The sequence below is a fragment of the Delphinus delphis genome, chromosome 13 (genome assembly GCF_949987515.2).
Source record: "Delphinus delphis chromosome 13, mDelDel1.2, whole genome shotgun sequence".
Classification (NCBI taxonomy): Eukaryota; Metazoa; Chordata; class Mammalia; order Artiodactyla; family Delphinidae; genus Delphinus; species Delphinus delphis.
The window spans coordinates 22,826,327-22,854,083 of NC_082695.1; the positions used below are offsets into that span (position 1 = coordinate 22,826,327).

At 39.4% G+C, this 27,757-nt stretch overlaps 1 protein-coding gene across 1 annotated transcript in view; it reads left to right on the forward strand.

Moving 5' to 3' along the window:
* Nucleotides 1–24,512, forward strand: part of HORMAD2 (HORMA domain containing 2) — a 68,143-nt gene extending 43,631 nt beyond the window's left edge. Inside the window, 2 exon segments of the mRNA XM_060028323.1 lie at nucleotides 24,409–24,487; nucleotides 24,490–24,512. Coding sequence (XP_059884306.1) covers nucleotides 24,409–24,487; nucleotides 24,490–24,512 — 102 coding nt within the window.
* The last annotated feature ends 3,245 nt before the right edge of the window (nucleotides 24,513–27,757 follow it).

Sequence of the window (27,757 nt, forward strand, 5' to 3'; positions counted from 1 at the left end):
AGTGATGGGAGGTGAGTTTTTGAAATCATACAAGCCCTAAAAATATTATTATTTTACCCTTATATTTGATTGAGAGTCTAGCTGGAAATAACAATCTAGGAGGACAATTATTTTTCATGAGAATTTTGAGGCATTGTTCCTTGTGTTCTAGCTTCTGGTGTTGCTGTTAAGAATTTCCAAGCCATGCTGATTTCAAGTTTTTGTATATTATCTGTTTTTTCCTGTCTGGAAGCTTTTTCCTCAGATTTCTGAAATTTCATAATGTTGTGCCTTGATATAGGTCTGTTTTCATTAATTATTTATGCTTGTCAGTCAGTGGCCAGTTTGAATCTGATAACTTGGGTGATCCTTCAGTTCTGGGAAATTTTCTTGAATTATTTCCTTGATAAAAATTATGTCCCCTCAAAACTCTCTATCCTTTCTTTCTGGATCTCCTAATATTTAGATAGTAGACCTCCTGTATATAGTTACTCTATTTTTAAAAATCTTTTCTCTACAATTTTCCATATCCTTGTGCTTTTGTTCTGCTCTCATGGATAACTCTTCAACGTAATCCTATTCTTCTGTTGAGTTTTTATTTGTGCTATCGTATTTTGTTTCCAAGAGCCTTTTGTTGTTGTTCTCTGAGTGTTCCTTTTTACGGCATCCCGCTCTCGTTAATGCTTACAGAATTGTCTCTTATCTCAGAGGATATTGATATCTCTAGATACATTTCTTCTCTTTGTATGTCTTTGTTTGTTTCTTCTATTTGTTTGCTGTTTCCTCCTTTACCCCCATCCACCTCTCCCACCTCTCTCTCCTCAGAAGGCCAAAGATGGCTGGTAGTCGTTGGTTGTCTGCTTATACTTAAAAGGGGAAGGACTAGAAAGCTCTGAGCTTGTGGATGATTGTGATTGTGGCCTTCATTGTAGAATGATATGATCAGGCCTTTGGGGGGAATGCTCAATATCTGTATTTTTTAAATCATTCCTCTTGGTCAGTTTCTTCAATCTATGCTGGCCACCAGTGTTTTGGGAGCCAAATAGAGATAGAGGGCTGAGGGTCTCCACATTCAGTATGCATAGTTTCACTTAATTCCCCCATTTCCAGTACCATAACCCTGCCTCAACTGTGCTTTGGATCCCATTATCCAAACACCTCTATCACCTTCCCCAGAGAATAAACTTCCAATTTTATGCCTGGGTGGTCAAGGGGCAACTGTTTCGTTTTGCAAAATTGAAGAAGGGGTCTGAGGATTCCAACTGCTTCATAAATGTCTCTTAGTTGGTCTTATTTTAGCTCCTCTACCCACCCTCTTTATCCCTTATTTCACAAGTACCTGATGCTGGAAATTCTTTAGACTGCTGTACATTTGGATGGTTCTTGGTTTGCCCCACTGCTGGTTTAAGTTACCACTACATTAGTTACCTCTCATCCATGTGCTTTCCAGCTTCCAAAATTTCATTGCTGCTGCTTTCTCTCTTATTCTTTCTGTCCTTTGGGGTTTCTACTCTTTAAATAAATCTCTTTACTGTCATTCTAAAGAGGTTTGGGGAGGAAACTAAATAAATGTTGATGGTGTGTGCATCTACCATCTTTACCCAAAAGTCAGTAAATATACTCCTAAAAAAATAAATATGTCAAGAATTACTTTATAGGACCAGCAATGCATTTTTTTCTTTAAGCATTTTGGTCTGAAGAATAAAGGTATTATTACTTGCTTCAGACAGGATTTCTGAGAATTGGTAAAGTATTGCTCAACAATTTTAACATAAAAAACACTTCATAATACTATAAAGATACTACAAAAATCATATTTAAAGAATTTAAGTCTAGGGGCTTCCCTGGCGGTGCAGTGGTTGACAGTCGGCTTGCCAATGCAGGGGACACGGGTTCGTGCCCGGTCCGGGAAGATCCCACATGCCGCGGAGCGGCTGGGCCCGTGAGCCATGGCCGCTGAGCCTGCGCGTCTGGAGCCTGTGCTCCGCAACAGGAGAGGCCACAACAGTGAGAGGCCCGGGTACCGCAAAAAAAAAAAAAAAAAAAAGAGAGATAATTTAAGTCTAAATGGTTTCAAGAAGAGAATATTAGCTCAGAGTCTTCCACTTGGAAATAAATATCTCAGATGGGTAGAAGGCCACTGGATATAATAATGATATTATCTGAAAATATTTGCATGTTTAAAATTTTTCATGCATACTCTATCTTTTCAGAGCTTGCTAGAACATCCATAGTTTCAATTTAGGAAAAAAATATTAGTATAAGATAGTTTAAAAGTCCACAAAGATACTGTCCTATTAACTTAGAAGAACACACAGAGATCAAATTCTTCCACTTGGTTTTGGATGCTTTGTGTCATAATCCTGACTTTGTTCAAAAGCAAGACTTTGAAATTCTGAGTAGAAGGTGAGGAGGAAAAGTTGAATGAAGTTGTTCTAAACATTAGGAAGAAAAAGCCTTCACGTGATCCTGATTATCCCTCTAGTTACTGTGCTGTTTCCTTACCAAATTTTTCATAAGAGGCTTTCCATTTACTGTACCCCTTCTCACCTGCTCTTTGAATCAGAAAGCTGGCTTCTTCAGTCATCTTCACTTTCCTTCACTTTTCCTAACAATGACTTTTAATTAAGAGATCTCACTGTCTTTACTCCTTTTTTCAATCTTCTTGGCCTGTTTTATGATGTTGACTCTATACTCTCTTTTAAATGTTCCTTTTTATTTCTATGACATTATACTGTTCTCATTCTCTTTCCATCTGTCTGTGCTGTCATCCGCTTCTCTCTGTTACTTTTGTTCCTTCTCCCACCTCTAACTGCGGGCAAAGCCCAACCTCTTCAAGGCCCAGACTATATAATCTTCAATGTCTACATACTTTGGAGGATTCATCCATTCTCAGGGCTTTAATCATCACATGTGTGCTGTTGACTCCCAAAAGTCTTATCTTGTGCCCTGACCATCAGCACTGAACAGCTTCAGTTCTATATCTTTAATCTTCTGTTGGGCATTTCCCCTTTGATATCTCACTATCATGTCAAATCCAGTATGCTCATCTTTTTATTCACCACTGCCCTCCCCTTTCCACACCCAGAACAACTTTCATCACCCAGTTTCCCTGCCTCTCAGCAGTTTCCTTTATCCTCTCAATGTCTTAAGTTCAGAATCTTGAAATCATTCTTATTTATTCAGTCAGGTATCAAAGTTCCTCCAAGCCTTCCTTTTCCAGTCTGTTCTTACTGCCAAAACTGGAGTCCAGGCCTTCATCCTCTTGCATTTGAATTGCAGCCACAGCTTCCAGGCTCTCCCACAGCCTCCTGCTCTATCCCATATACCACTGCCAGTCAAATCTTCTTTAAATACAACTTTCATCGTATCACTTCCTTAATCAAAATCTCTCATGATTCCTATTTCCTACTACATCAAGTCTAAACACCCCTACCTGGCTTTCAGGCCACTCATGAAATGGCTCCATGTTACCTGTCTTACTTCCCACTCTTACCCAACCTGTTCCCCCTTCCTTAAGTCTGTTTTCTCACTGTCAAAGAAGAAGCCAAGTTTGTTTCTGCCTTCATATCTTAACGAATATACTTTCTCTTGCTTGGAATGCCTTTCTTCTTTCTATTGACCTAAATCATATCCATCTTGCAAGAGAATTGTCTATGCTTGCTGTGTCCACTTCCCTGCTCTCTATTCTCTTTGACCCACTTTAATCAGGTGTTCACTCCCACTAACTCCACTGTCCAATACACAATTATTATTTTCCTATCATGAATTCACACCTATACCATCAATTCCAATCTAATACTACAGAAATCATTCTAGTTTTCTCACTTTCTGTATTTGTCATTTCTTTCTGCATCAGTAAGAAACCTGGCCCCCATTATACTTAACATATTTACTTATGTTATCTGTCCCCTCGAATGTAACCAAGCTCCCATCCTTGCCACCTTCCCCACACACATATAGATACCTATCTCACCCTGCTCAAGCTCTGACACCCCCTGTGAGTCACCCATACTTGTGAGGCCCTCCCCACTCCATTCAGCCTCTGACTTCTCACGCTAGGCCCATCCTCCACATGGAGGCTTTCCTCACGCTGCTCAGGTTCTGACTCCCCTCCGTGCACACACCTCTCTGGCTCTGCCACACCTGACACTGATGTTAGGACTGAACTGCTCATTGAGGGGCAGGAAGAGGAAGAAGAATTAAAGTCAATATTTTATTTAGAAAAAGCTTTCTAGCTAGTGTAGATTTGACTACAAGTTGAGAAGGTGATAACATTTGTTTCCTTTCTCCTAAAAAACACATATTGTCAATATCAATCTGAAATACCATAGCAATCAGTGGACAAGAAGCCAAATCATTTCTGAAAGAATACCCAACCTAGATCAATGTAGAAACAAAACACCCAGATAAAAAAAGAAATATTTCTTCATATTTTTCCATCTTTTGTTTAAATATTTTGGTATTATGGACACAGCCTCAGAATCACTATCAAGTGCTTGTGATTATGGTAAATTCATGAACCTTACATTTTTGAAGATGGTGGTTTCTGATGCCTGAGGCTCAAAATTAATTTTATCTTTTAAAACTGAGAAATGCAAATATTTCATCACAATAATATTATAATCATTCAGTCAGACCTCTGCAAGATCGCCCTTGATAACGATTTCACAGAGATGAAGCACTGATGAGGAGTCAGAATGTGGCCATGAAAGAGACTACAGACAGCCCCTGGAGACCACAACTTTCCCAGGACAAAAATACCCAAGTTTGCTTCCAAATCCTTTAAAGATATAAACTAACCATTCCAAGAAGGAGCTTTCTCATTCCTACTGTTACTCCCAACTTTCTTTGTCTGAGAAAGGCAAATTTAGCCTTTCTTCTAAATCAAGATATGATAGACTGGACTTTTGTTTAATTCTAAGCCAAAACGTTCCCAAACTCCCACTGCATTCCTGGGAAGTGCTAAATGCTGTTGAGTGTTCCTTGGCCACGTCTCATTCCTTCAGGGAGTCAAACACTCTCCATCCATACCCTCTTGGAGACCATGAAAAGGGAACACGGCCTCTGTGACTGCTCCCACCAGGTGGGTCCAGATTAACTTTACAGTCCACTTACGAGGAAGCTAACAAGGCTCCTCTGTGGGTGTTTGAGCACACCTTACAAAACTGCTGATGACCTCATGAGCCAAAGAAAGCAGGTCTCACATTGTGGACTAAGCCTAAATATTAATACTACTTTATATTTATGTAGTGTCTTTTTTCCAAGGAGCTCCAAACCTCTTTACAGACATTATGTCATTAATCCTCAAAGCATTGCTGTTTGGTACATGGCAAATACTATCCCCCTCCTTTTTTTTTTTTACTGTGATGGAAACTTGCAAGTCAGTGATGGAACCCAGCCCCCTAGTTCTCAGTCTTTGCACTATACCGTGAAAATAACCAGATGAATAATTTTTCAAGCTTATTCATTTCTTCTTGGGTGGGATTTGAGAGGATGTCTCAGTTTGTATGCATTTCAGTTTTCAGTGCAAGTTTGTAGCTGAAATTTGAAGAGAAGACCGTTACTAAATGTATAATCTCACTTATCACTCAGAGATCCCGTATACTTCTCATACCCCAGGATAAGTTAGATTTTTTAAAATCCCTATGCCAGTTTAGGGCACATTTCATTTACAGCAACCACATATTCACCAAAATTAGGCAATGTTCAACGAGATACAACCAATTTGTATTGAGTGATTAACATGTACCAGATACTGTGCCAAACATTTTCAAATACATGATCTTATTTTACATATATGATATCCCATGAGGACCTGTTAGATTAAGTCTTATGTGTATGGATACAGAGTGGGGCAAGAAAAAGAAAGGTACTAATAGAAGTATGGCCTCAGCTGCCATGTCCCTGCCTCCAACCTCCCCTCCCACACCCCAAACCAAAGAGCTCAATTAACTCTAATTCCCTTAGTGGAAATCCCCAGCATAAATATTTCCACAAAAAGGGAAAATGTGGGTGAATTCTAAAAACCACTAGGAATTAGCTCAATACCCACCAAAATAAAAACCCTAACGCCTTAAAAGATTGGTTCCTGCATATTCACCAATTAATGCAAAGCACAGAGAACAAAACACAACAGTGTCTAATGAAGACAAGTATTTCTCGATTTCACTTGGTTAGACACTTCCTAATCAGGAATATTCGAACCAGGAATTATGAACTATGATGGCATAATTTTAAACACAAAAATCAATTTCACATCTCATTTTTTTATTCTTTCATGTGACCCACCGTCATATTGTTTTCCAAATTGGTAGATGTCTTTACGCTGCTGAATTAGATAATGGCAGTGAAAAGAGAGATGCTGGGGGAAAACAGAAAAACTCTTCTTCTAAAACAAGGAGAAACTTTCAACTTTTAATCATTAAATCTGAAAGCCTCAGAGTAAAAATGTGCCAGATGCCCTGCAACAATAATACTATTCCACCCTGCTCTCTGGCCCAGCTTGATTTGAAATAGCCTTACATTTCTAAATAAATAGTATTTAATTTGAGACTGAGCAGCCCTATCCCATCATGGAAAATCTTTATAGGTTGGAAAATATGTACAGTATGTCATACTTTAGGTATATAATCTAGCCATATTCTGTAGCATAGCTATACTGCAGTTTATACTCAACAACCTTGGGTTTTTAAGAAAATGTATTCATATTTTAAATATCTGTTTTTTTATTGTCATAGGAAATATTAGCCAAAAGGAATATCCTGTATCCCAAGTAAAAATCTAGTGATGGGGAAACTTAGAAAGTGGTAGTAAAAAAAAAAGTGATGTTTGCCCTACCAGGGTTGCCATGCATGGTTGTATTGATTGTGCACAATTCCAGTGGGGTACCTAAAACATAGATAGCAATGTGAATGGCGCCCCCTGGAGGTGAGCAATGCCTGGCTATTCCGATTTAATTAATTAGTAAAGCTTTGGAAAATATTCATGTTTTTTCTCAGATTCACAACAAAGACAAGTTGTAAGCTGCAGCGGGACTTTTATTATTCATCTTTATGTTTTTGTGTGTGTGCAAGCTCTTAGTTCTTCCTCTCCATAGTGGTTTTTATTTTTAATATATTTATTTCATTTTTGGCTGTGTTGGGTCTTCATTGCTGCACATGGGCTCTCTAGTTGCGGCGAGCGGGGGCTGCTCTTTGTTGCAGTGCGTGGGCTTCTCATTGCGGTGGCTTCTCTTTTTGTGGAGCATGGGCTCTAGGCACGTGGGCTTCAGTAGTTGTGGCACTCGAGCTCAGTAGTTGTGGCGCATGGGCTTAGTTGCTCCATGGCATGTGGGATCTTCCTGGACCAGGGCTCAAACCCGTGTCCCCTGCATTGGCAGGCGGATTCTTAACCACTGTGCCACCAGGGAAGTCCCTCCATATTGGTTTTAAAAGACTTCCCTACTGACTGAGCTTCAGCACACTGGTCTGGCATTCTCCCAGCTCTAGGTTTTCATGAGTCAGGGAAAAACATGTGCTGTTTTGAGAAGAAGCTCATCAGACGAGCTCAACCAGCCCCAGGCTAATTTTTGAAGTCCCTCCCCCCATTCGCCTTCTCCCTCTACATTCCTACAGCATCCTGCTTGTATGTTTATTTAGTCCTTACTTCATCTTACCTGTGTTAGATGTTGGTTAGAGTTCACTGTTTCTACATCTTTGTTCCGTACTACCTTGAGACACTCTGCTGCCCATCCCTGCCGTGTCATCCTGCTGTTCCCATCACCACCACAGCACTTAGCATGGTACCTTGAATCTCTGCCTTCCTGACCCTCCTTTTTACCCTTCTACAGTTTGGTTCTCTTTCATTTCCTTTAGTCAGGAGGAAAACATGTGGTCTCCAGATGGGGAAGATAACTGGAGACAACGGGAAGAAAGCCCACCTCCATCTGATATGAGACCAGGAATGACCCTGCAGATAGGTCGGTTACTTGGTCACAACCCTCCACTTCCTCATCAGGCCAGGCCTGATCCAGCTTTAGTAAAACAATTTGAAGAGGATGATATTGTGAATTTTATAGCAGTTTAAGTTTTTTAGTGGTATAGTTGATTTCAACATGAAAACAGAAGTTTCTGGAGGGATGTACAAGAAACTGGTAACAGTGGTTGCCTTCTAGGCAGGGAATTGAGTGGCTCTGGGATGGCAGGGAGAATCTCACTGTATACCTTTATTTTACATTTTGAATTTCATACTATGTGACTGTATTAGTTATTGAAATAGATAAATAAAATCAAGAAAAGGGAACCAGGCAATTAAATAACTAGATGTGAACTGAATGGAAAGTTCTGTTAATTATAGGAAAGGATTCAAATATATTAAAAAATAAAAGTAGATCAGAAGGAGAGGTATGATTATTTTCATTTTCTGTTAAAAACTTTGAAAATGTTTCACTGTTGGCTGAAAAAGTAAAATAAAAATTAAGGTTAGGTGTCTGTCCCTCATATAAAACTTATCTTCACTCTAAACACTCAACTACTTCTTTTTAGTTTTTTCTCTTTTCTTCTTCAAGTGAACTTAGGACCAGTTTAAAGTGAAAATCTGACTTCTTAGTGAATGTATCTTTGCCACTCTGCCTCCACCTTGTATGGAAGAACTGTTCAGGGGATGCCAGAGTTCTTAAGTGTCATCTGCTTTGCCCTCTCCTTCCTGCCAGCAAGAGTAGGCAGTTATGACCCGAGGTCTGGATGTCACACCCATAGAGATCTTGCATCTCAGACAGTCTTCATACCAGAGTGGTCTTTTTCTGTCTATTTTATGGGGCCTAGCTCTATAGTCATTTCTGTACTTACAGTTATACTATGTTCCTTTCAACACCTGCTGAAGCACTTTATAGAGACTCAGACTCAAGCAAATGACCTACATAGCAAGTCTATGAGAAGCAGGGTATCACATTTCCAATTCTGTAACTATTATCTGTTCATCTCTTTTTTGAAGAATCAGCAAACCTATGTCAAGTTTAGTACATCTAATAACATCATCATATCATTGCCTGTAGGTTTCCTCCTACATGCCACAAACCAAAAACAACTTTTTCATTTTTATAATTACTTCAAGTATGTGCTTGAGTGTGTTTATATGTGTTTTATATGTCTACCTTTAGCTACCATAGAGTTAATAGTTAATTACTCAGGCATTTGAAGGTAGGAAAGTAGCTGACATTTTTCTACTGAAAAGTATCTAATAATAGTTCAGAATATTTTATAACTGTAAAACGTAAGCCAAACAAACTTTAAAGGTTTTAATGTTCTTTTATTAACTTTCCAGTTAACAAATTAAAATAGTTTCATAATAAAGCTTTCATCACATTGAAATAAAGGAAAACAAAGAGATAAACCATGTTAATTATAAACACATCAGTTCATAAAAGATATAATTTTAACAATAAGCAAACTAATATGGAACTTTATATTTTTAATATAAATTTAATTATATAAGTTTTACATGAATACATTCTCACAGATAATTCAAACACTACCAGTAAGGGTATTCTATACCACTGATTTTGTATTTAAAACACACATACATACACACACACACACACAAGATGTGCTGACCAATATGGTAGCCACTAGCTATATGTGGCTATTAACTACTTGAAATGTGGCTAATTTGAGTTGAAATGTGCCGCAAGTGTAAACTACATACTGGATTGTAATGACATAGTATAAAAAATGTAAAATATCTCAGTTTTCATATTGATTACATATTGAGATAATATTTTTGATATATTGGATTAAATAATTATTAAAATTTAATTTCATCCGTTTCCTTTACTTTTTAAAATGTACCTACTAAAAAATTTTAAATTTTATAATTGTGCATTCTATTTCTATTGGACAGCGCTATATACATGTATAGGTATGTACGTATATATAGTATACATACATACATATATACATGCATATATATATACACACATATATGCATATATTTGTGGATTTTTAAAAATTTATTTATTTTTGGCTGCGTTGGGTCTTCATTGCTGTGAGTGGGCTTTCTCTAGTTGCAGTGAGCGGGGGCTACTCTTCTTTGCAGTGCGTGGGCTTCTCATTGCAGAGGCTTCTCTTGCTGCGGAACTCGGGCTCTAGGCACACAGGCTTCAGTAGTTGTGGCACGTGAGTTCAGTAGTTGTGGCTCGCAGGCTCTAGAGCGCAGGCTCAGTAGTTGTGGTGCATGGGCTTAGCTGCTCCACGGCATGTGGGATCTTCCCGGACCAGGGCTTTAACCTGTGTCCCCTGCATTGGCAGGCGGATTCTTAACCACTCCCTCACCAGGGAATTCCCTATTTGTGGGTAGTTTAAAAGCATAAATGGGATAATATCTTTTCCTGAAACTTGCTTTTTTCACTTAACGTATGTCTTAGAGATTTTTCCTTGCCGGTATATTTAGATTAATCCCATTCTTTTTAAGTACTGCATAGTATTCCTTAGTAGTAAAGTGCTCTAGTTTGTTTCAATTTTCTGCTATTACTGGAACATTTGTTTTCACTTTTCCTTAGGAACATTGTTTCAGGGAATGTCCTTGAACATGACTCTGTGTCATATGGGGACTTTTCTCTAGAATAGATGACTAGAATAGATGTGCATTTGAAATTTTTGTATATCCTCCAGATTGTCCTGTTCAAAGAACGTTTTCCTTACAGTTTCATCTTTTTTTAAATCACGTGCCACTTTTTATTTTTAACTGAGGTAAAATATATATAACAGAAAATTTATCATTTTAACTGTTTTAAGTGTACAGTTCAGTGGCATTCACACTGTTGTGTAACCATCTCCAGAACATTTTTCATCTTCCCAAACTGAAATTCCATACTAATTAAATAGTAATTCCCCATCTCTCTCCTCAGCCCCTGGCACCCACCATTCTACTTTCTGTCTCTGTGAATTTGACTACTCTAGGTGCTTCATATAAGTGGAATCATACACTAGTTGTTCTTTTGTGACTGGCTTATTCCACTTAGCATAATGTCTTCAAGGTTCATCCATGTTGTAGCATGTGTCAGAATTTCCCTCCTTTTTAAGACTAGATAATATTCCATTGTATGTATATACCACATTTTGTTTACCCAATCATCTATCTATGGACATTTAGGTTGCTTCCACTTTTTGGCTATTGTGAATTATGCTGCTATTAACATGAGTGTAGAAGTATCTGTTCAAATTTATGCTTTCAGTTCTTTCGGGTATATACCTAGAAGTGAAATTGTTGGATCATATGGTAATTCTATTTTTAATTTTATGAGGAACTGCCATACTGTTTTCCATAGCAGCTGCACCATTTTACATTCCCACCAGCAATGCACAAGGGTTCCAGTTTCTCCACATCATCTCCATTACTTGTTATTTTCTAGTTTTTGTTTGTTTGTTTGTTTGTTTTAACTAATAGCCATCCTAATGGGTGTGAAGTGATATTTCACTGTGGTTTTGATTTGCATCTCCCTGATGATTAGTGATGTTGAGAATCTTTTCATTTGGTTGTTGGTCACTTCTGTATCTTCTTTGGAGAAATGCCTCTTGAGGTCTTTTGCCCACTTTTTAATCAGGTTGTTTGTTTTGTTGCTGTTGAATTGTAGTACTTTATATATTATGGATATTAATCTCTTATAAGATATATAATTTGCAAATATTTTCTCTTATTCTATGGATTGTCTATTCCATCTCATTTGTAGTGTCCTTTGATGCACAAAAGTTTTTAATTTTGATGCAGTCAAATTTATCTATTTTTTCTTTTGTTGCTTGTGTTTTTGGTGTTATATCCAAGAAAGTCTTGCCCAAACCAATGTCATGAGGCTCCCCCCTATATTTTCTTCTACAAGTTTTATAGTTTTTAGCTCTTATGTTTTAGTCTTTGATCCATTTTGAGGTGGTATAAGGGTCCATCTTCATTCTTTTGCATGTGGATATCCGGGTTTCCCAACACCATTTTTTGAAAAGACTTTAGTTTCCGCACTGAATCCTCTTGACATCCTTGTCAAAAATCATTTGAGCTGGGCTTCCCTGGTGGTGCAGTGGTTAAGAATCCACATGCCAATGCAGGGGAGACAGGTTCGAGCCCTGGTCTGGGAAGATCCCACATGCCACGGAGCAATTAAGCCCATGCGCCACAACTACTGAACCTGTGCTCTACAGCCCGCGAGCCACAACTACTGAGCCTGCGCACCACAACTACTGAAGCCCGCGTGCCTAGAGCCCATGCTCCACAACAAGAGAAGACACCGCAATGAGAAGCCCACGCACTGCAACGAAGAGTAGCCCCCACTCGCCGCAACTAGAGAAAGCCCGCGTGCAGCAACGAAGACCCAACACAGCCAAAAATAAATAAATAAAATAAATTTATTTTTTAAAAAACTCTATGAGAAACTTTAAAAAGAAAAAACTCATTTGACCATATAAGTGAGGGTTTATTTCTGGGCTCTCTATGCTATTCCTTGGTCTACACGTCTGTCTTTATGCCAGTACCATGTTTTGATCACTGTGGCTTTGTTGTAAATTTTGAAATCTGGAAGTGTGAGGCTTTCAACTTTGTTCTTCTCTTCCAAGGTTGTTTTGGCAATTCAGGGTCCCATGAGATTTCATATGAATTTTAGAATGGATTTTTCTATTTCTGCAAAAAAAAAACGTCATTAGGATTTTGACAGGGATTGATTGTATTGAATCTGTAGATTGCTTTGGGTAGTATTGACATCTTAACAATATTATGTCTTCCAATTTAGGAACACAGGGTAACTTTCCATGGTTTCATCATTTCATACTTGCTTAAAAAGGTTTTTACAGTGCTAAAGCTGTAAACAAAGTTTTCCATATTTTCTTCTGATAAGTTTTTCTACATTTTCTCCTAATGAAGTAGTTTTGCTTTTTATTTTTGGCTCCCTAAGCTAGCTAGAATATTTTTTTCCTGGTGTGAGAAAGTTTTCCCATTGTGTTGGTACCACTTGAATCATCTACCTTTTCCCTGCTAATTTGAATGCCACTTTTATCATAAATTAAAAACCCATAGATATATAGGTTTTTATACTTGCTATTCTATTTTACTGTATTGATCCATATGTCTATTCCTATATTACTGCTATTGTGTTTTAATTACTCTACATTTATGTTTTGCTGTCTGTATGGGCAACTCTTTTTCCCCTCATAGTTCCTCTATTTCAGTATTTGAGAGATTTTCCTGTGTATTTTCACTTCTAGATGACTACTAGAATCATCTTAATAAGTTCCAAAAGACATATTATTGGGATATTGATGGGGATTGCATTGGTTTGATAAAATTATCTTGGGAAAATTGTGACATTTTTACAATAACAAGTCTTTGCATTTTGAGGAAAATTTATTTCTAATTTCTGTATTCCTATTATCACCATGGTCCCTAGGAAACTTGTTTGCTTGCATTATATAGATTGCCTCTGTAAAGCAGTTCTGTCCAGTAGAACTTCTGTGACGATGAAAATGTTCTATATCTGTGATGTCTGATATGTGGTTATTTATTCAGCACTTGAACTGAGCACCCACATGTGACTTTTGAACACTTGAAATGTGACTAAAGCAACTGACTAAACTGAATTCTAAATTTTATTTAATTTTGATTAATTTAAATTTAAATGGTCATGTATGGCTAATGGCTACCATAATAGACAGTGCAGCTTTAGGCTATGTGAATAACTATGTAATTGAATACTTTTGTAGGTAGTAGAGGTAGGTAGCAAAAGAATTACTGATGTGAGACACACGTAAAGCATTGCAGAGAGTCTAAAGATCATAACATTAATAAAATGAATTCCTAAAGAACAGAAAACCCTGTCCCAGGTAAAGGACAAATTGTTTACAAATATTAATGCTGTCAGGAAAACTTAATTACAAAAAATGGGCTGTGGGTATTCGCTCAAGAAAGAAAGCTCATATTAGATTAAAGAAACAGGAAAGGCTCTGTGGATGAAATACTTTTAGAGATTGATCTTGAAGGAATTATTCAAAATTTAAGAGAGCAAGTAATAGAAGATTTCTGTATTCTGAAATGTGGAGGAATAGAGAAGAGGGAAAAGAATGAGGTGTGTTTGGGGAATAACTGTATTAGTTTCCTAGGGCTGCTGTAACAAATTACCACAAATTTACTGGCTTAAAACATCAGGAATGTTTTCTCTCACTAGAGGCCAGAAGTCCAAAATCAGTGTCACTGGGCTGAAATCAAGCCACACCCCCTCTAAAAGCTCTAGGGGAGAGTCGGTTCTTTGCTTTTTCCAGCATCTGGTGGCTGCTGGCGTTCCTTGGCTTGTGGCCACATCACTCCAGTTTCTGCCTCAGCAGTCACACTGTCTTCTTTTCTGTCAGTGTTCGAATCTCCCTCTGCTTCCCTCTTATAAAAATATATGTGCTTATATGTAGGGTCTGCCTGGATAATCCAGGAAAATCTTTTCATCTCAAGATCCTTAATCACATCTGCAAAGACTGCCCCCCCCACCCCATGCCTTTTTTGCCAAATAAGGTAACATTCACAGGCTCCAGGGACTACGACATGCACAATCTTTTGGTGGCCCATTTTTCAGCCTTTCAAACCACAAGGATCCAGTTTGGCTGGAGTAGGGATACCTGTGGCAGTAGAGATGATAACAGCCACCAGTCACTAAATGACTCGCACATATGAGATGTACCAGGTGCTCTATCTGTGCTACTTCATTTACTCATTACAAGAACTCTGTGTAGGCATTAGGAAATGAGAGAGGAATCTAGGGTGACTGTGTTTTCCACCTTTGATGACTGGGAAATGGTGATTAACAGAAATTGAAAAGTCATGAGGAAAAATTGGTTACAAAGGAAAATGAATGAACTCAGTTTTGGCTTTAGTTTGAGGTCGCAGTAGGCTATGCCCAATAATGGTCAACCACAGATAGAAGCCCAAGAACCCTGCATAGAGTTCTGACAGCCTCTCCTGCAATTTCCTACCTTTGTTTACCCCTTTGGGTTGAAAGCAAATTATAAGGAGCACTAAATTTGAAGTCAGGAGACCTGTGTTCAAGACTTCTACTTACTAAATGTGTGAACTGGACAAGTCATTTCACTTCTCTGAGCTTCAGTTTCTAAATCTGTAGAAGAGGAATAAAAACCCCCTCCCTGTCCACATAGTTATTGCAAGGAATAAATGACATAACATTTGTGATGTTCTTAGCACAGTCTGTTGTAAGCCTTCAAATGTTTGTAAAAAGAAGAGCAAAAATTTTAATATGTCAAACTTAAATATTTTAATTTGAAGGTGATATATCTTAAAGTTGTCTGGATTCTAAGCAATAACTATTAGTTTTGAAAGTCCATTATTGGCTCCTTTCCCATTGTCCATACTTTTATCACATAAGTGTCTTAAGTGCCACCCATGACAATTCACTCCCTTTCTAAACAGATGGCCTAAACTCTACTTCATAGAAATAATTAAGGCCATCAGGTATAGATCATTCAACTTCCTGCCCCCCTATTTAAAGATGTACCTGTATCTGTATCCACTTTTACCACCCTCCTGCAGACCTCAAGTAATAGCCCGTCTTTTATCCAAAGTGAATACACTTTCTACACGTGCTCCTGAGGCAGTGTCTTCCATCCTGTGCTCCAGGTCACATAGTCAGTGCCTTGGTGGACATCTTCATTTGGATATCTCACCTCCAATTCAGAATCTTGAAAACAGAGTCAGTTATTTCTCCATCCATCCTCCCCACCTTGTTTCTACCACCTACCCCCTTAGCTTCCTCTGTTTCCCATCTTTGTCAATGGCATTACCTGGGTAATTCTTGTCATTTTTTACTCCTTTCTTTCTTTTGCCACCTCTGTGCCCATTACAATGGATGGCAAAGATATGTTAGGGTTCAGGTTCAGGCCTTCATTCTCTCTCTCTTCGGACCTCTGCCGCTTTAGCCCTCTCCTGTCTAACCTCACTGCTGCTCTTGTTCTTGCTTGAAGTAGCCTCATTGCTTCTTGTCACACTCCTCCCCAGCTCACCCCTCACAATGCTGCCATAGGGACTTTTCTAAAACAAATCTGCTCTTAGAACCCTTCAGCGGCACTCCACTATAGTACAAAGTCCAAACTTCGGAGAATGACATTGTCTGAACCCAGCCCACCACCCTATGCCCTTCCTGTTAGTCCCACTGAACAATTCCCAATTCTCCAGGAGTATTCTGCTTTATATCTCCGTCCCTGTGCTTTTGTCTAGAATGTTCTCTCTGCAAGATCAGTCCCTAATGCCATTTGCCTGGTGAATGTCTGCTCATCTTGCAGTACTTGTTCAAGTTTCACATCCCCTTTGAAGCCTTGCCAGGCCTCCCCAGGAAGAGCTGATAAGATCTTTTTGGAACCTTTACTGTACCCTATACGTGACTCTATCATTTCATCTGTAGCCAGTTTGTTTCCCCACCATAATCTCTTTAAGGACTTGAAGTATGTCTTGATCAGCTTTGTGTCTTTAGTGCTCAGCACAATGAAGGACACAGAGAAGATGCTCAAAAACATTTGTTGAATAACTGAATTAATTATAGAACTTTAAAGCCATATGATGCCTTAGAAAATACAGAGGAAGGCAGAACCGATATAATAACTTTTAGAGATTAATGGAAATATGTGATTATGACGCTAAGGAGAATACATATTTACCTCCCAAATAGAGATAAACATGGTCCAGAACCCTGGGCATAAACTACAGAAAATCAAGAAAGTAAGTTAATGGGCAAACTCTTCATAAATCTCAGTAAAACATGAGACACTTCCCAACATATCAGAGAGTTCACAGCTCTACTGGAATTGGAGGTAAGCATTCTCTTTAGGTATTTGGTTTCTTACTGCTCATTCATCTCAATGTTAACACGAGCTCCATTTATGCTAATAGCATTTATTTTATAATTGCTGTTGATCTACCTTTCATTGTACAAAAAAGATAAATGTTAAGGGAAAGGATTCAAAACTAACATCACTGCTATAACTTACAGGGGCACAGACCCTCTCTGAACCATAAATTTCCTTGATCTAGGAACTTCTTTCTAAAGAAAAACATTTTGCCATACCTGACCTGACAATTTTGAAGTAAGCAAAATTCACTGCACTCTCACCCCAGGCACAGAAGTACTCACAATATTTCCTGGGTGTCTGGGGCTGCCCACCCCTTGGTCCGCCACACAGATCTACCTCCTAAAGCAAAGCACACTGCCCTGAACTGCTTTTTCTATATTGATACTTATCTATCTTCTTCCCAAAGCCTGTGAGGCCCTGCTTTCAGCAGGCTGCCACTTAGAGACATTTGATAAGTTAATTTACACTAACATCATATTGAGTAATAATTCCAGGGGAATTTATATTTTTAACAGGAGTGTGTCGGATATATAACACCTCACCCTAAGAGCCAATCTAATGAAGGGACATTTCTCACTGTCCCATATACCTTCTGTGTCTTTTTATGCCTTAGTGTCTTTAAACATGCTGAATGAACCTTCCACCTAGAAGGATCTCTCCTATCCACCCCCATCTCCAGTACGGTGAACTCCTACTCGTTCTTCAAGACCCAGCTCAACATCCCTCTTCTGCTAAGGAGACTTCTCTAAATTCCCCAGGCTGAGCTGGTCACTCCCTCTTGATTTTGATAAAACTTTGCATACTTGCTGTCTCAATTTCTTTAATTTTTTATGCATTCTTCAACGACTTCAAGGTGACTTCTGCCCTGAACAATCCAATGCCCCTAGTAACCTCCATGTGGCTAAATCAAGTAGACATATTTCACTCCTTATCTTGACCTCTCAGCAATACCTGACACTACTGACCACCACCCTCACCTCTTTTATTTTCTCTACTCCTTCTTAAAACTCTCTTCTCTTGGCTTTCTTTGTAGGACAGTCTGCTAGACTTCTTTTCTCTCTCTCTTTCTCAACCTTCTTTGTTGGCTCATCTTCCACCTGATCTCTAACTATTGGAGTTCCTTACGGCTATGTCCTGGCCCCTTTCCCTTCTCACGCTCTGATCTCTCAATAAGCAATCTCTTCCACACCCATGGCATTAATTAGCCTCCATATGCTGATGACTCTTAAATTTACGTGTCCAACCCAGACTTTTGTCCTGAGCTCCAGATTTCCACATATAGCTGCCGATTCAATACGTCTACTTGGGGTTTCTCAGGTACTCCAAACACAGCGGGTTCAAAACTCTCATTGTTCTCTGCCTGAGACAACAGTCCCTCCATCCATTAAGTTAGCTAAACCAGAAACCAAGAGTCATTATTGACCCACCTACCTCAGCTTTACCACTGTATCCAGTTGATCATCCTTCTGACTCTACCTTCTAAATATTTCACTGTTGACTTCTCTCCATCTGCACTGGTATCCAAGTTATTATCTGGCTACTACAGTAGCATGACTCATCACCCTGCATCCATTTGATGCCTCCAATACCTTTCTATACAGCAGGCAGAGTGCTCTTTGAAGACAGATTCATTCATTCATTCATTCATCCATTAAAAAAAATGTATTAAGCCCCTTCTAATGTAAGTTGTGACCAATACAGGCATGTCCCTGATGTCTTGGAACTCTATTAACAGCATATGACTGGGGTACCTAACTTAATTGGAATAGGGGAAGGAAAGTTTCTTTAAGGAAATAATTTTTCAGCTGAGATCTGAAGAATGAGTAGGAATTTATTAGGCAAAAAGAGGGCTGGTGTAGGGGAAAGAGCTTTTTCAACAGAAGGAATATCATGTGCAAAGGTCCAGAATCAAGACGAAGCAAGGTATGAGAAAACTGAGAGGGCAGAGAGCGAGAGGCAGAGTAGAGGAGATGAGGCTGGTACTGCTGGGCACAGCCAGGCCCTGAGGGGGGGTGGCTCTAATTGGGAGGTATTCGGGGGGTAGGAGCCCCTCAAACGGCCCATCACAGTGGATGAGTGTGGGAGTGGGAGTGGGAGCAATTTTCTAAGGAATGACTGCAGAGCTTTCATCAGGGTTTTATAGCCAATCTGTGACCCCTCTCCTTCCCTAGAAGTGTAAAGAACCACTGATGGTGTATGAAAAGCCAAGGCAGGAACTTTGGACTTTGTCCTAAAAGTAGTGAGATGCCATTGGAAATCATTAAGCGAAAAAGTAACATGGCCAGATTGTAAAATCTACAGGGCAGGGATTTTTTTTTTTTTTTTTTTTTTTTTTTCCTGTACGCGGGCCTCACACTGCTGTGGCCTCTCCCGTTGCGGAGCACAGCCTCCGGATGCGCAGGCTCAGCGGCCATGGCTCACGGGCCCAGCCGCTCCACGTCATGTGGGATCCTCCCGGACCGGGGCACGAACCCGTGTCCCCTGCATCGGCAGGCGGACTCTCAACCACTGTGCCACCAGGGAAGCCCCCTTTTTTTTTTTTTAGATTCCATATATATGTGTTAGCATATGGTATTTATTTTTCTCTTTCTGGCTTACTTCGCTCTGTATGACAGTCTCTAGGTCCATCCACCTCACTACAAATAACTCAATTTCGTTTCTTTTTATGGCTGAGTAATATTCCATTGTATATATGTGCCACATCTTCTTTATCCATTCATCTGTCGATGGACACTTAGGTTGCTTCCATGTCCTGGTTATTGTAAATAGAGCTGCAATGAATATTGTGGTACATGACTCTTTTTGAATTATGGTTTTCTCAGGGTATATGCCCAGTAGTAGGACTGCTGGGTCATATGGTAGTTCTATTTTTTAGTTTTTTGAGGAACCTGCATACTGTTCTCCATAATGGCTGTATCAATTTACATTCCCACCAACAGTGCAAGAGGGTTCCCTTTTCTCCACACCCTTTCCAGCATTTATTGTTTCTAGATTTTTTGATGACAGCTATTCTGACCAGTGTGAGGTGATACCTCATTTGCATTTCTCTAATGATTAGTGATGTTGAGCATCCTTTCATGTGTTTGTTGGCAATCTGTATATCTTCTTTGGAAAAATGTCTGTTTAGATCTTCTGCCCATTTTTGGATTGGGTTGTTTGTTTTTTTGATACTGAGCTGCATGAGCTGCTTGTATATTTTGAAGATTAATCCTTTGTCATTGCTTCGTTTGCAAATAGTTTCTCCCATTCTAAGGGTTGTCTTTTCATGTTGTTTATAGTTTCCTTTGCTGTGAGGAAGCTTTGAAGTTTCATTAGGTCCCATTTGTTTATTTTGTTTTTATTTCCATTTCTCTAGGAGGTGGGTCAAAAAGGATCTTGCTGTGATTTATGTCATAGAGTGTTCTGCCTATGTTTTCCTCTAAGAGTTTGATAGTGTCTGGCCTTACATTTAGGTCTTTAATCCATTTTGAGTTTATTTTTGTGTATGGTGTTAGGGAGTGTTCTAATTTCATTCTCTTACATGTAGCTGTCCAGTTTTCCCAGCACCACTTATTGAAGAGGCTGTCTTTTCTCCATTGTATATTCTTGCCTCCTTTATCAAAGACAAGGTGACCATATGTGCGTGGGGTTATCTCTGGGCTTTCTATCCTGTTCCATTGATCTATATTTATGTTTTTGTGCCAGTACCATATTGTCTTGATTACTGTAGCTTTGTAGCATAGTCTGAAGTCAGGGAGTCTGATTCCTCCAACTCCGTTTTTCTTTCTCAAGATTGCTTTGGCTATTCGGGGTCTTTTGTGTTTCCATACAAATTGTGAAATTTTTTGTTCTAGTTCTGTGAAAAATGCCAGTGGTAGTTTGATAGGGATTGCATTGAATCTGTAGATTGCTTTGGGTAGTATAGTCATTTTCACAATGTTGATTTTTCCAATCCAAGAACATGGTATATCTCTCCATCTGTTTGTATCATCTTTAATTTCTTTCATCGGTGTCTTATAGTTTTCTGCATACAGGTCTTTTGTCTCCTTAGGTAGGTTTATTCCTAGGTATTTTATTCTTTTTGTTGCAATGGTAAATGGGAGTGTTTCCTTAATTCCTCTTTCAGATTTTTCATCATTAGTGTATAGAAATGCAAGAGATTTCTGTGCATTCATTTTGTATCCTGCTACTTTACCAGATTCATTGATTAGCTCTAGTAGTTTTCTGGTAGCATCTTTAGGATTCTCTATGTATAGTATCACGTCATCTGCAAACAGTGACAGTTTTACTGCTTCTTTTCCGATTTGGATTCCTTTTATTTCTTCTTCTTCTCTGATTGCTGTGGCTAAAACTTCCAAAACTGTGTTGAGTAATTGTGGTAAGAGTGGACAACCTTGTCTTGTTCCTGATCTTAGAGGAAATGGCTTCAGTTTTTCACCATTGAGAATGATGTTGGCTGTGGGTTTCTCACATATGCCCTTTATTATGTTGAGGTAACTTCCCTCTACGCCTACTTTCTGGAGGGTTTTTTATCATAAATGGGTGTTGAATTTTGTCAACAGCTTTTTCTGCATCTATTGGGATGATGATATGGTTTTTCTCCTTCAATTTGTTAATATGGTTTATCACATTGATTGATTTGCATATATTGAAGAATCCTTGCATTCCTGGGATAAATCCCACTTGATCATGGTGTATGATCCTTTTAATGTGCTGTTGGATTCTGTTTGCTAGTGTTTTGTTGAGGATTTTTGCATCTATGTTCATCAGTGATATTGGCCTGTAGTTTTCTTCCTTTGTGACATCTTTGTCTGGTTTTCGTATCAGGGTGATGGTGGCCTCATAGAATGAGTTTGGGAGTGTTCCTCCCTCTGCTATATTTTGGAAGAGTTTAAGAAGGATAGGTGTTAGCTCTTCTCTAAATGTTTGACAGAATTCGCCTGTGAAGCCATCTAGTCCTGGGCTTTTGTTTGTTGGAAGATTTTTAATCACAGTCTCAATTTCAGTGCTTGTGATTGGTCTGTTTATATTTTCTGTTTCTTCCTGGTTCAGTCTTAGAAGGTTGTGCTTTTCTAAGAATTTGTCCATTTCTTACAGGTTGTCCATTTTATTGGCATATAGTTGCTTGTAGTAATCTCTCATGATCCTTTGTATTTCTGCAGTTTTACCTTGCTCCTTCATCTGCTGTGTGTTTCTCTGTCTTATCATTTTGCTTAACTTACTGTGTTTGGGGTCTCCTTTTCGCAGGCTGCAGGTTTGTAGTTCCTGTTGTTTTTGGTGTCTGCCCCCAGTGGCTAAGGTTGGTTCAGTGGGTTGTGTAGGCTTCCTGGTGGAGGGGACTAGTGCCTGTGTTCTGGTGGATGAGGCTGGATCTTGTCTTTCTGGTGGGCAGGACTGCGTCCGGTGGTGTGTTTTGGGGTGTCTGTGACCTTATTATGATTTTAGGCAGCCTCTCTGCTAATGGGTGGGGTTGTGTTCCTGTCTTGCTAGTTGTTTGGCATAGGGTGTCCAGCCCTGTGGCTTGCTGGCTGTTGAGTGGAGCTGGGTCTTAACGTTGAGATGGAGATCTCTGGGAGAGCTTTCGCCATTTGATATTACATGGAGCTGGAAGGTCTCTGGTGGACCAATGTCCTGAACTCGGCTCTCCTACCTCAGAGGCACAGGCCTGACACCCAGCCAGAGTACCAAGACCCTGTCAGCCACATGGCCAGGTACGTGGAGAGTTTCTTGCCTTCTGGGAAGTCTGAGGTCTTCTGCCAGCGTTCAGTAGGTGTTCTGTAGGAGTTGTTCCACATGTAGATGTATTTCTGATGTATTTGTGGGGAGGAAGGTGATCTCCACATCTTACTCCTCCGCCATCTTGAAGGTCTCCCTCAACTCCCAGGTTTTTAACTTGGACACCTCCAGGGGAATGCTTGCCTGGGTGGCTTTGGCATCAAAGGTGCCAACTCAGCCAGTTAGAACACACCTGAAAAATGTTTCTCAAAAACATGTTGCTTTCTATGGATAAATTTGTTGGTTTATATAGTTCAGAATATGGACTATTGATCTATGTTAGGAAGTATCCCCTGACTGATCACACACTTGCTTTCGAACCCACTAGTTTTCTATAAACCAGTGAGACTTCCCAGACCTCACTGGTTGCCCTGAGATTGTATACATTATTAAAGATGTTCTGATGAACTCACTGTAATAAAATTACAGCTCTAAAACTTGTAATAAAACTCTGGTTTACTTTTGAGCAAAGAAGAAAAAGAGAAAAACACTATTAAACCATCAGACCAACTTGTACACCCATCTTGTTTTCTTCCCAGTGTATCCAGACCTGATAGAAGTGAGGATAATTTCATTTGAATAGAAAGCATGCCCAAGCAACATTTTTTAAAAAGCTGAATTTTACCAAGTACTTTTTCTTACAGCTACACTGTAAAAAATTCATCTCCTAGATGCAGAAGTTGGTTTTTGTGCTTTGGGTTTTTATGTTGCTATTTCCTTTCCTTTAGAGCAGACCATTTCAAACTTTGCATATCTAAGCAAACCAGTTACTTGAAAAGCAGCTCTACTTATATTCTCAGAGTTTTACTGCTCTATATAGTCAATGTCTTGGTTTAAGCCAAAGGGAATTTGTGGTTTCTGAGATCAGAAATTCAACTACTTTCTAAAACGAAAAGTTAGTGATTAAATTAGCCATTTGTAGACCCAATCTTTGGTTCTAAATGGTACTTAAATGCTTTAATGACATTTCCACTATTTTGTAGTAAAAACATGTCAATAATAATAACCTGTATCTATAACAAAATAAAAAAAGAATAATGTTGGAACCTCTACTAGATATTCTAAGTCTTGCTTAAAAATATATATCTTATTCCATTTTCCTCCAAAGAAAGAACAGAGAACATGGAAAAACCTTTCCTCCCATCTAGTGGCTGGAAAATATAAAAATGCCCTCCATGTGTTTCTTGGAATTCCAGGCATTAGGGATTGTCTGACATCTGGTTGTTCACTCAGTTAAGCAAATATAAATTCTAAAATCTTTACCAAAGTTGAGCCCAATGGAGAAATATATGTCTATGATGATTCACTAATCAACTTGTCTTAAATCAATAACATATAAGTCTCATCAAGCAGAAAGAAGGGCCATGGTGCTTCCTAATTCATTAATATGAACCTACGATTAAAAAAATAATAATAATAAGGCTGTATGTTTCTGCTAACTGAAAAGGGACTTCAATTCTATTTGCCTCTAAACCAGCCAGTGCCCTAGATCTCTCCTGACCCTTAATTGCCCCTTGTTGGCCCCACACCTTGACAACTCTTCTCTCAAGAGCTGGATGTGCTGAATTCACTAAAGAGAGCCAAGAAATTGTCCCTGAAACTGGCTGCATCCAGGGGCCTCAGCTCCTGAAACTTTGAATTCCAGACTCTGATACTGGCAGCAGGGCCTCTGTGCAGGGCTAAACCAGCCCACAGGAAAGCAGGTTTAGATTGGTTATGCAGCAAAAGGGATTAATGCTTGGTCTACCTGTCTTGTATATGCCTTGTGAAGATGTCAAAATCTCTGCTGAATTGTGCCTATCTCTGATGATTCTCACAGATTCAAAGAATGAATTTTGTGTACAGTCAGCAAAGTTCTGAGAGCTCCAGGAAGAAGAGGAAGGTCAGCCAACCAGTGAAGTCTTCATCCCTGACAGAAAATGAAAGTTAGATGCCTTTGCTACTTTTATTCTAAAATAAGTTTATTTTGCAACAAATATGCATGAAGTGTCTTAGTAGGAAAGTAAGTTCCTATCACCAAAACCTTTTACTAAATTTGCTGCTCAACTTTTTGAGTCAGTTTACTAAGTGCTAAATTACTGGGTAGGACATGGGTTCACTTTGCCACAAGGAAACAAGGTCACCAGGGCTGCTTTGGGACAGCATTACTTCAAGGCTGAGTTAGAGATGAGACACCCTTTATATCTGTAGAAGAACCACAGCAGCTATTTTGAAAAGAAATAAGCTGTTGTTCTCAAAGGAAAGAGGGTTTTCTTTGCATAATTAAACTTCCCAGGTACTTAGACTACTGTGAAGCATTTTAACTTGTTGTAACCTGTGTGCTAGAATCCCTCTTTAGCTTTATTAAAACTCCCACAAAATTGCATAGCATGTGTGTGGTGGTGCTTATCCAGGTGTGATTTTTGTGTTAACTTCAATCACGAGGTTGATCAGCTAAGTGCTGGACCAAAACGTACTCTCCCTGTAGAGTTCCTCAAAGCTGGTCCTCCACCCCGTTCTGTTGGCCAGCCCGAGACAGGACTAGCTGCAGTGCAGGAGCCTGGCTCCCTTCTGAAGGCCGATGTTAAATGCTTCCCCCAAAACTTCAGTTTATCAGTCTGTAACCTGCAGATGATGCTACTAGTCCTCTCCTTATTCTGGAAGAATTTTGATACACTTAATGATTAGTATCAGATGAATAATAAATGATGAAGTATTATTTTTATTATTTATATAACATGAAATTTAATAATTTTGTTTAAATGGATAGGACCAATAAGTTAAATGTTATAAGTGTGTGTGCTTTCTGGTTAAATAAAGCCAAAATACGAGGTATTTTTTGGCTCATCTTTTTTTTCTTCATTCAGATCAGTGTAGAAAGGACATCAGTACCTGGAGTGCTTGTTAAAATACAGATTACTAGGCCTGCCTCATTTCTACTAATCAAAATCTCAAGGGGTGGGCCCTATGGAAAACTCCCTGGGTTCTAATGCACACAAAAGATTGAGAACCCAGGACCCCTGATCCAGGCTAAAAGGAGAATCCCTGGGGCTAGACATGCACTTTAGCCAGCAGAAGGCTGTGGGTTGTAACAGAGAAAAATCTGAGGGATCCTGCCTGTCCAGCACTACCTTTTGTGAGACTCTCATCCATTTCTGATGGCCCATAGGCAGCCTCCAAACTGGAATCTTGAATTGGCCTGTAGCACTGGGGCCTGCCAGAGAGGAGCACTTTCCCTTCTCCCAGCATGTTAAGTATACTCACATAAGCTCACTCTGCCACTAAAAGGAGGAGGAGGGGGAAGGTACTGGGTTTATTATATCCTTGATAGAATTGTAGCCTGAGTCACCACAATTTCTTTTAAGAGAATCATATAAAGAGATTAGCTGTCTAGTAGAAGGATTAGGTTTATTTTGTGTCTCTCCAGAGCGTAGATCCAAGACCAAATTGGTGAAAGCTATAGGAGGTCATTTGGACTCAGTATAAGGAGGAACTTTGTAACTCCACAGGTTGTCAAAAATTCGAAACAGCCTGCCTTGTGAGGCAGTGATCTTACCCACCCCCCAAGCGTTTGAACACAAAGAAGCTTCATATATACTCTAGGAGGCTTTGACTCTCAGAGCAAATTAGTTATGGGGGGTAATTAGTCAATCTGGATCTCAGAAAGAACCATTTTGTTTAAAAGAGGAATTTAGCTCTTAATCGATATTTATAATTTTCATAAACTTAGCCTAAGGTGGCAGGTCCTTTAAGTCTAGAATCTGAATCTGTCTAGATACTTTTTTAGTGAGTTTACCGTCACTATTAACACCCCCCCTCCCACAATGGATGCTAATAGGTGGAATGTGTATGTCTGATGCAGTTTGTGTGAGGCAGCAGAGAGAAGTTGCTGGGCCTGTGCCCTGGGCTGGGCACACAAAGGAAGAGATCCGCTATCAAGAGGATCTGAGAACCAAGAAAACGTGAACTAGCTGATTTTACACAGCAGAGTTCATATGTGCAACCAGCTATCAAGATTGGAGGCTGTTCAGTGCTATTTACTGGATGATTTATTGGGATGGGGAAAAAAAAAAAGAACCTCTTTTCTAGTCTATTCATTTCTGTCCTTAATAATAATGGAATGAGTAAACATAAGTTCATCAAGGAGCTGGAACTTCAGGGAAAAGAAGGAGGACTTAGACCCCAAGCTGGGGAGCCTAAGCTTTGGCACACTAGCCATTCCCTCACCCTGCTGGTGCCTGGGTTATCAGTGTGCTTATAAAAATCAGCTGCAGATAGCTTGGAAACTGGGACATTGTTAAATTAACATTTTTGCAGGGGAAGTTTGGCTGTCTGGGGTTTTTCTGTCTTTACAGAAAATTGGTCTAGCTGGAAAGAGACAGATTATGTTCATGATTGCCACTAGCCTTTGAAGCCAGGGACCAAAACCACACCTTCATTTCCCTTCTTGTAGGTCCCTATGGTATCTGGGTTCTTTCATTCTCCAGCTCACCTCTACCAGGAAGACACTGGACATGTTCATCAGTGTCAGTTACATTCACACAAGTTCAAAGTTGTGTATATGTTTTTTAAAATAACACTAACCATTAGAGACAGTTTTCAGTGTGTCTTAAAATTGTCAATTCATGGTTTCAAACCCAACAGTACTGGATCTTAAGAGATTTCCACAGATTCTTATAGTAAAAATAATTCTCAGTCAGAATTCCTTCACCGGTCAGAAGGAAGACCCAGGTGATAAAATGAGAGTTAACACACTGTGCTTTTAAGAGTTAAAGCAAGGTCCTCCCACGGTATGAGTCTAGATTCCGAACAAGCGAAGAAATGCCTTTGTCCCAAATGTATTCTCTTTAGAAAGTATTAGTTTATATATATATATTTTAAAAGGTAATATTTTCAATGTGATTGTGTGTTTGTGTAATGAGGCCCTGGCTGAGACTTGCTATGCAGTTTGCAACTTTCTGTAGAGGAGGAGGGCCTTAATTAATGGGCTCTTTGGTTTTGCAATGGTAAAGCCAAGATCCTATCCAGAAATGGAGAGACATGAGGTGCTAATCAGCTCACATCACTTCCCCTTGGGTGACTACATCTCTGCAAATAGGGTCTACCTTCTGGGAGTGTCGAAGTTGTTGAGACTGACTCTGGAGGTGGTGGGCTCACAGTGGGGAAGGTGGAGGGTAAACTGATCACTG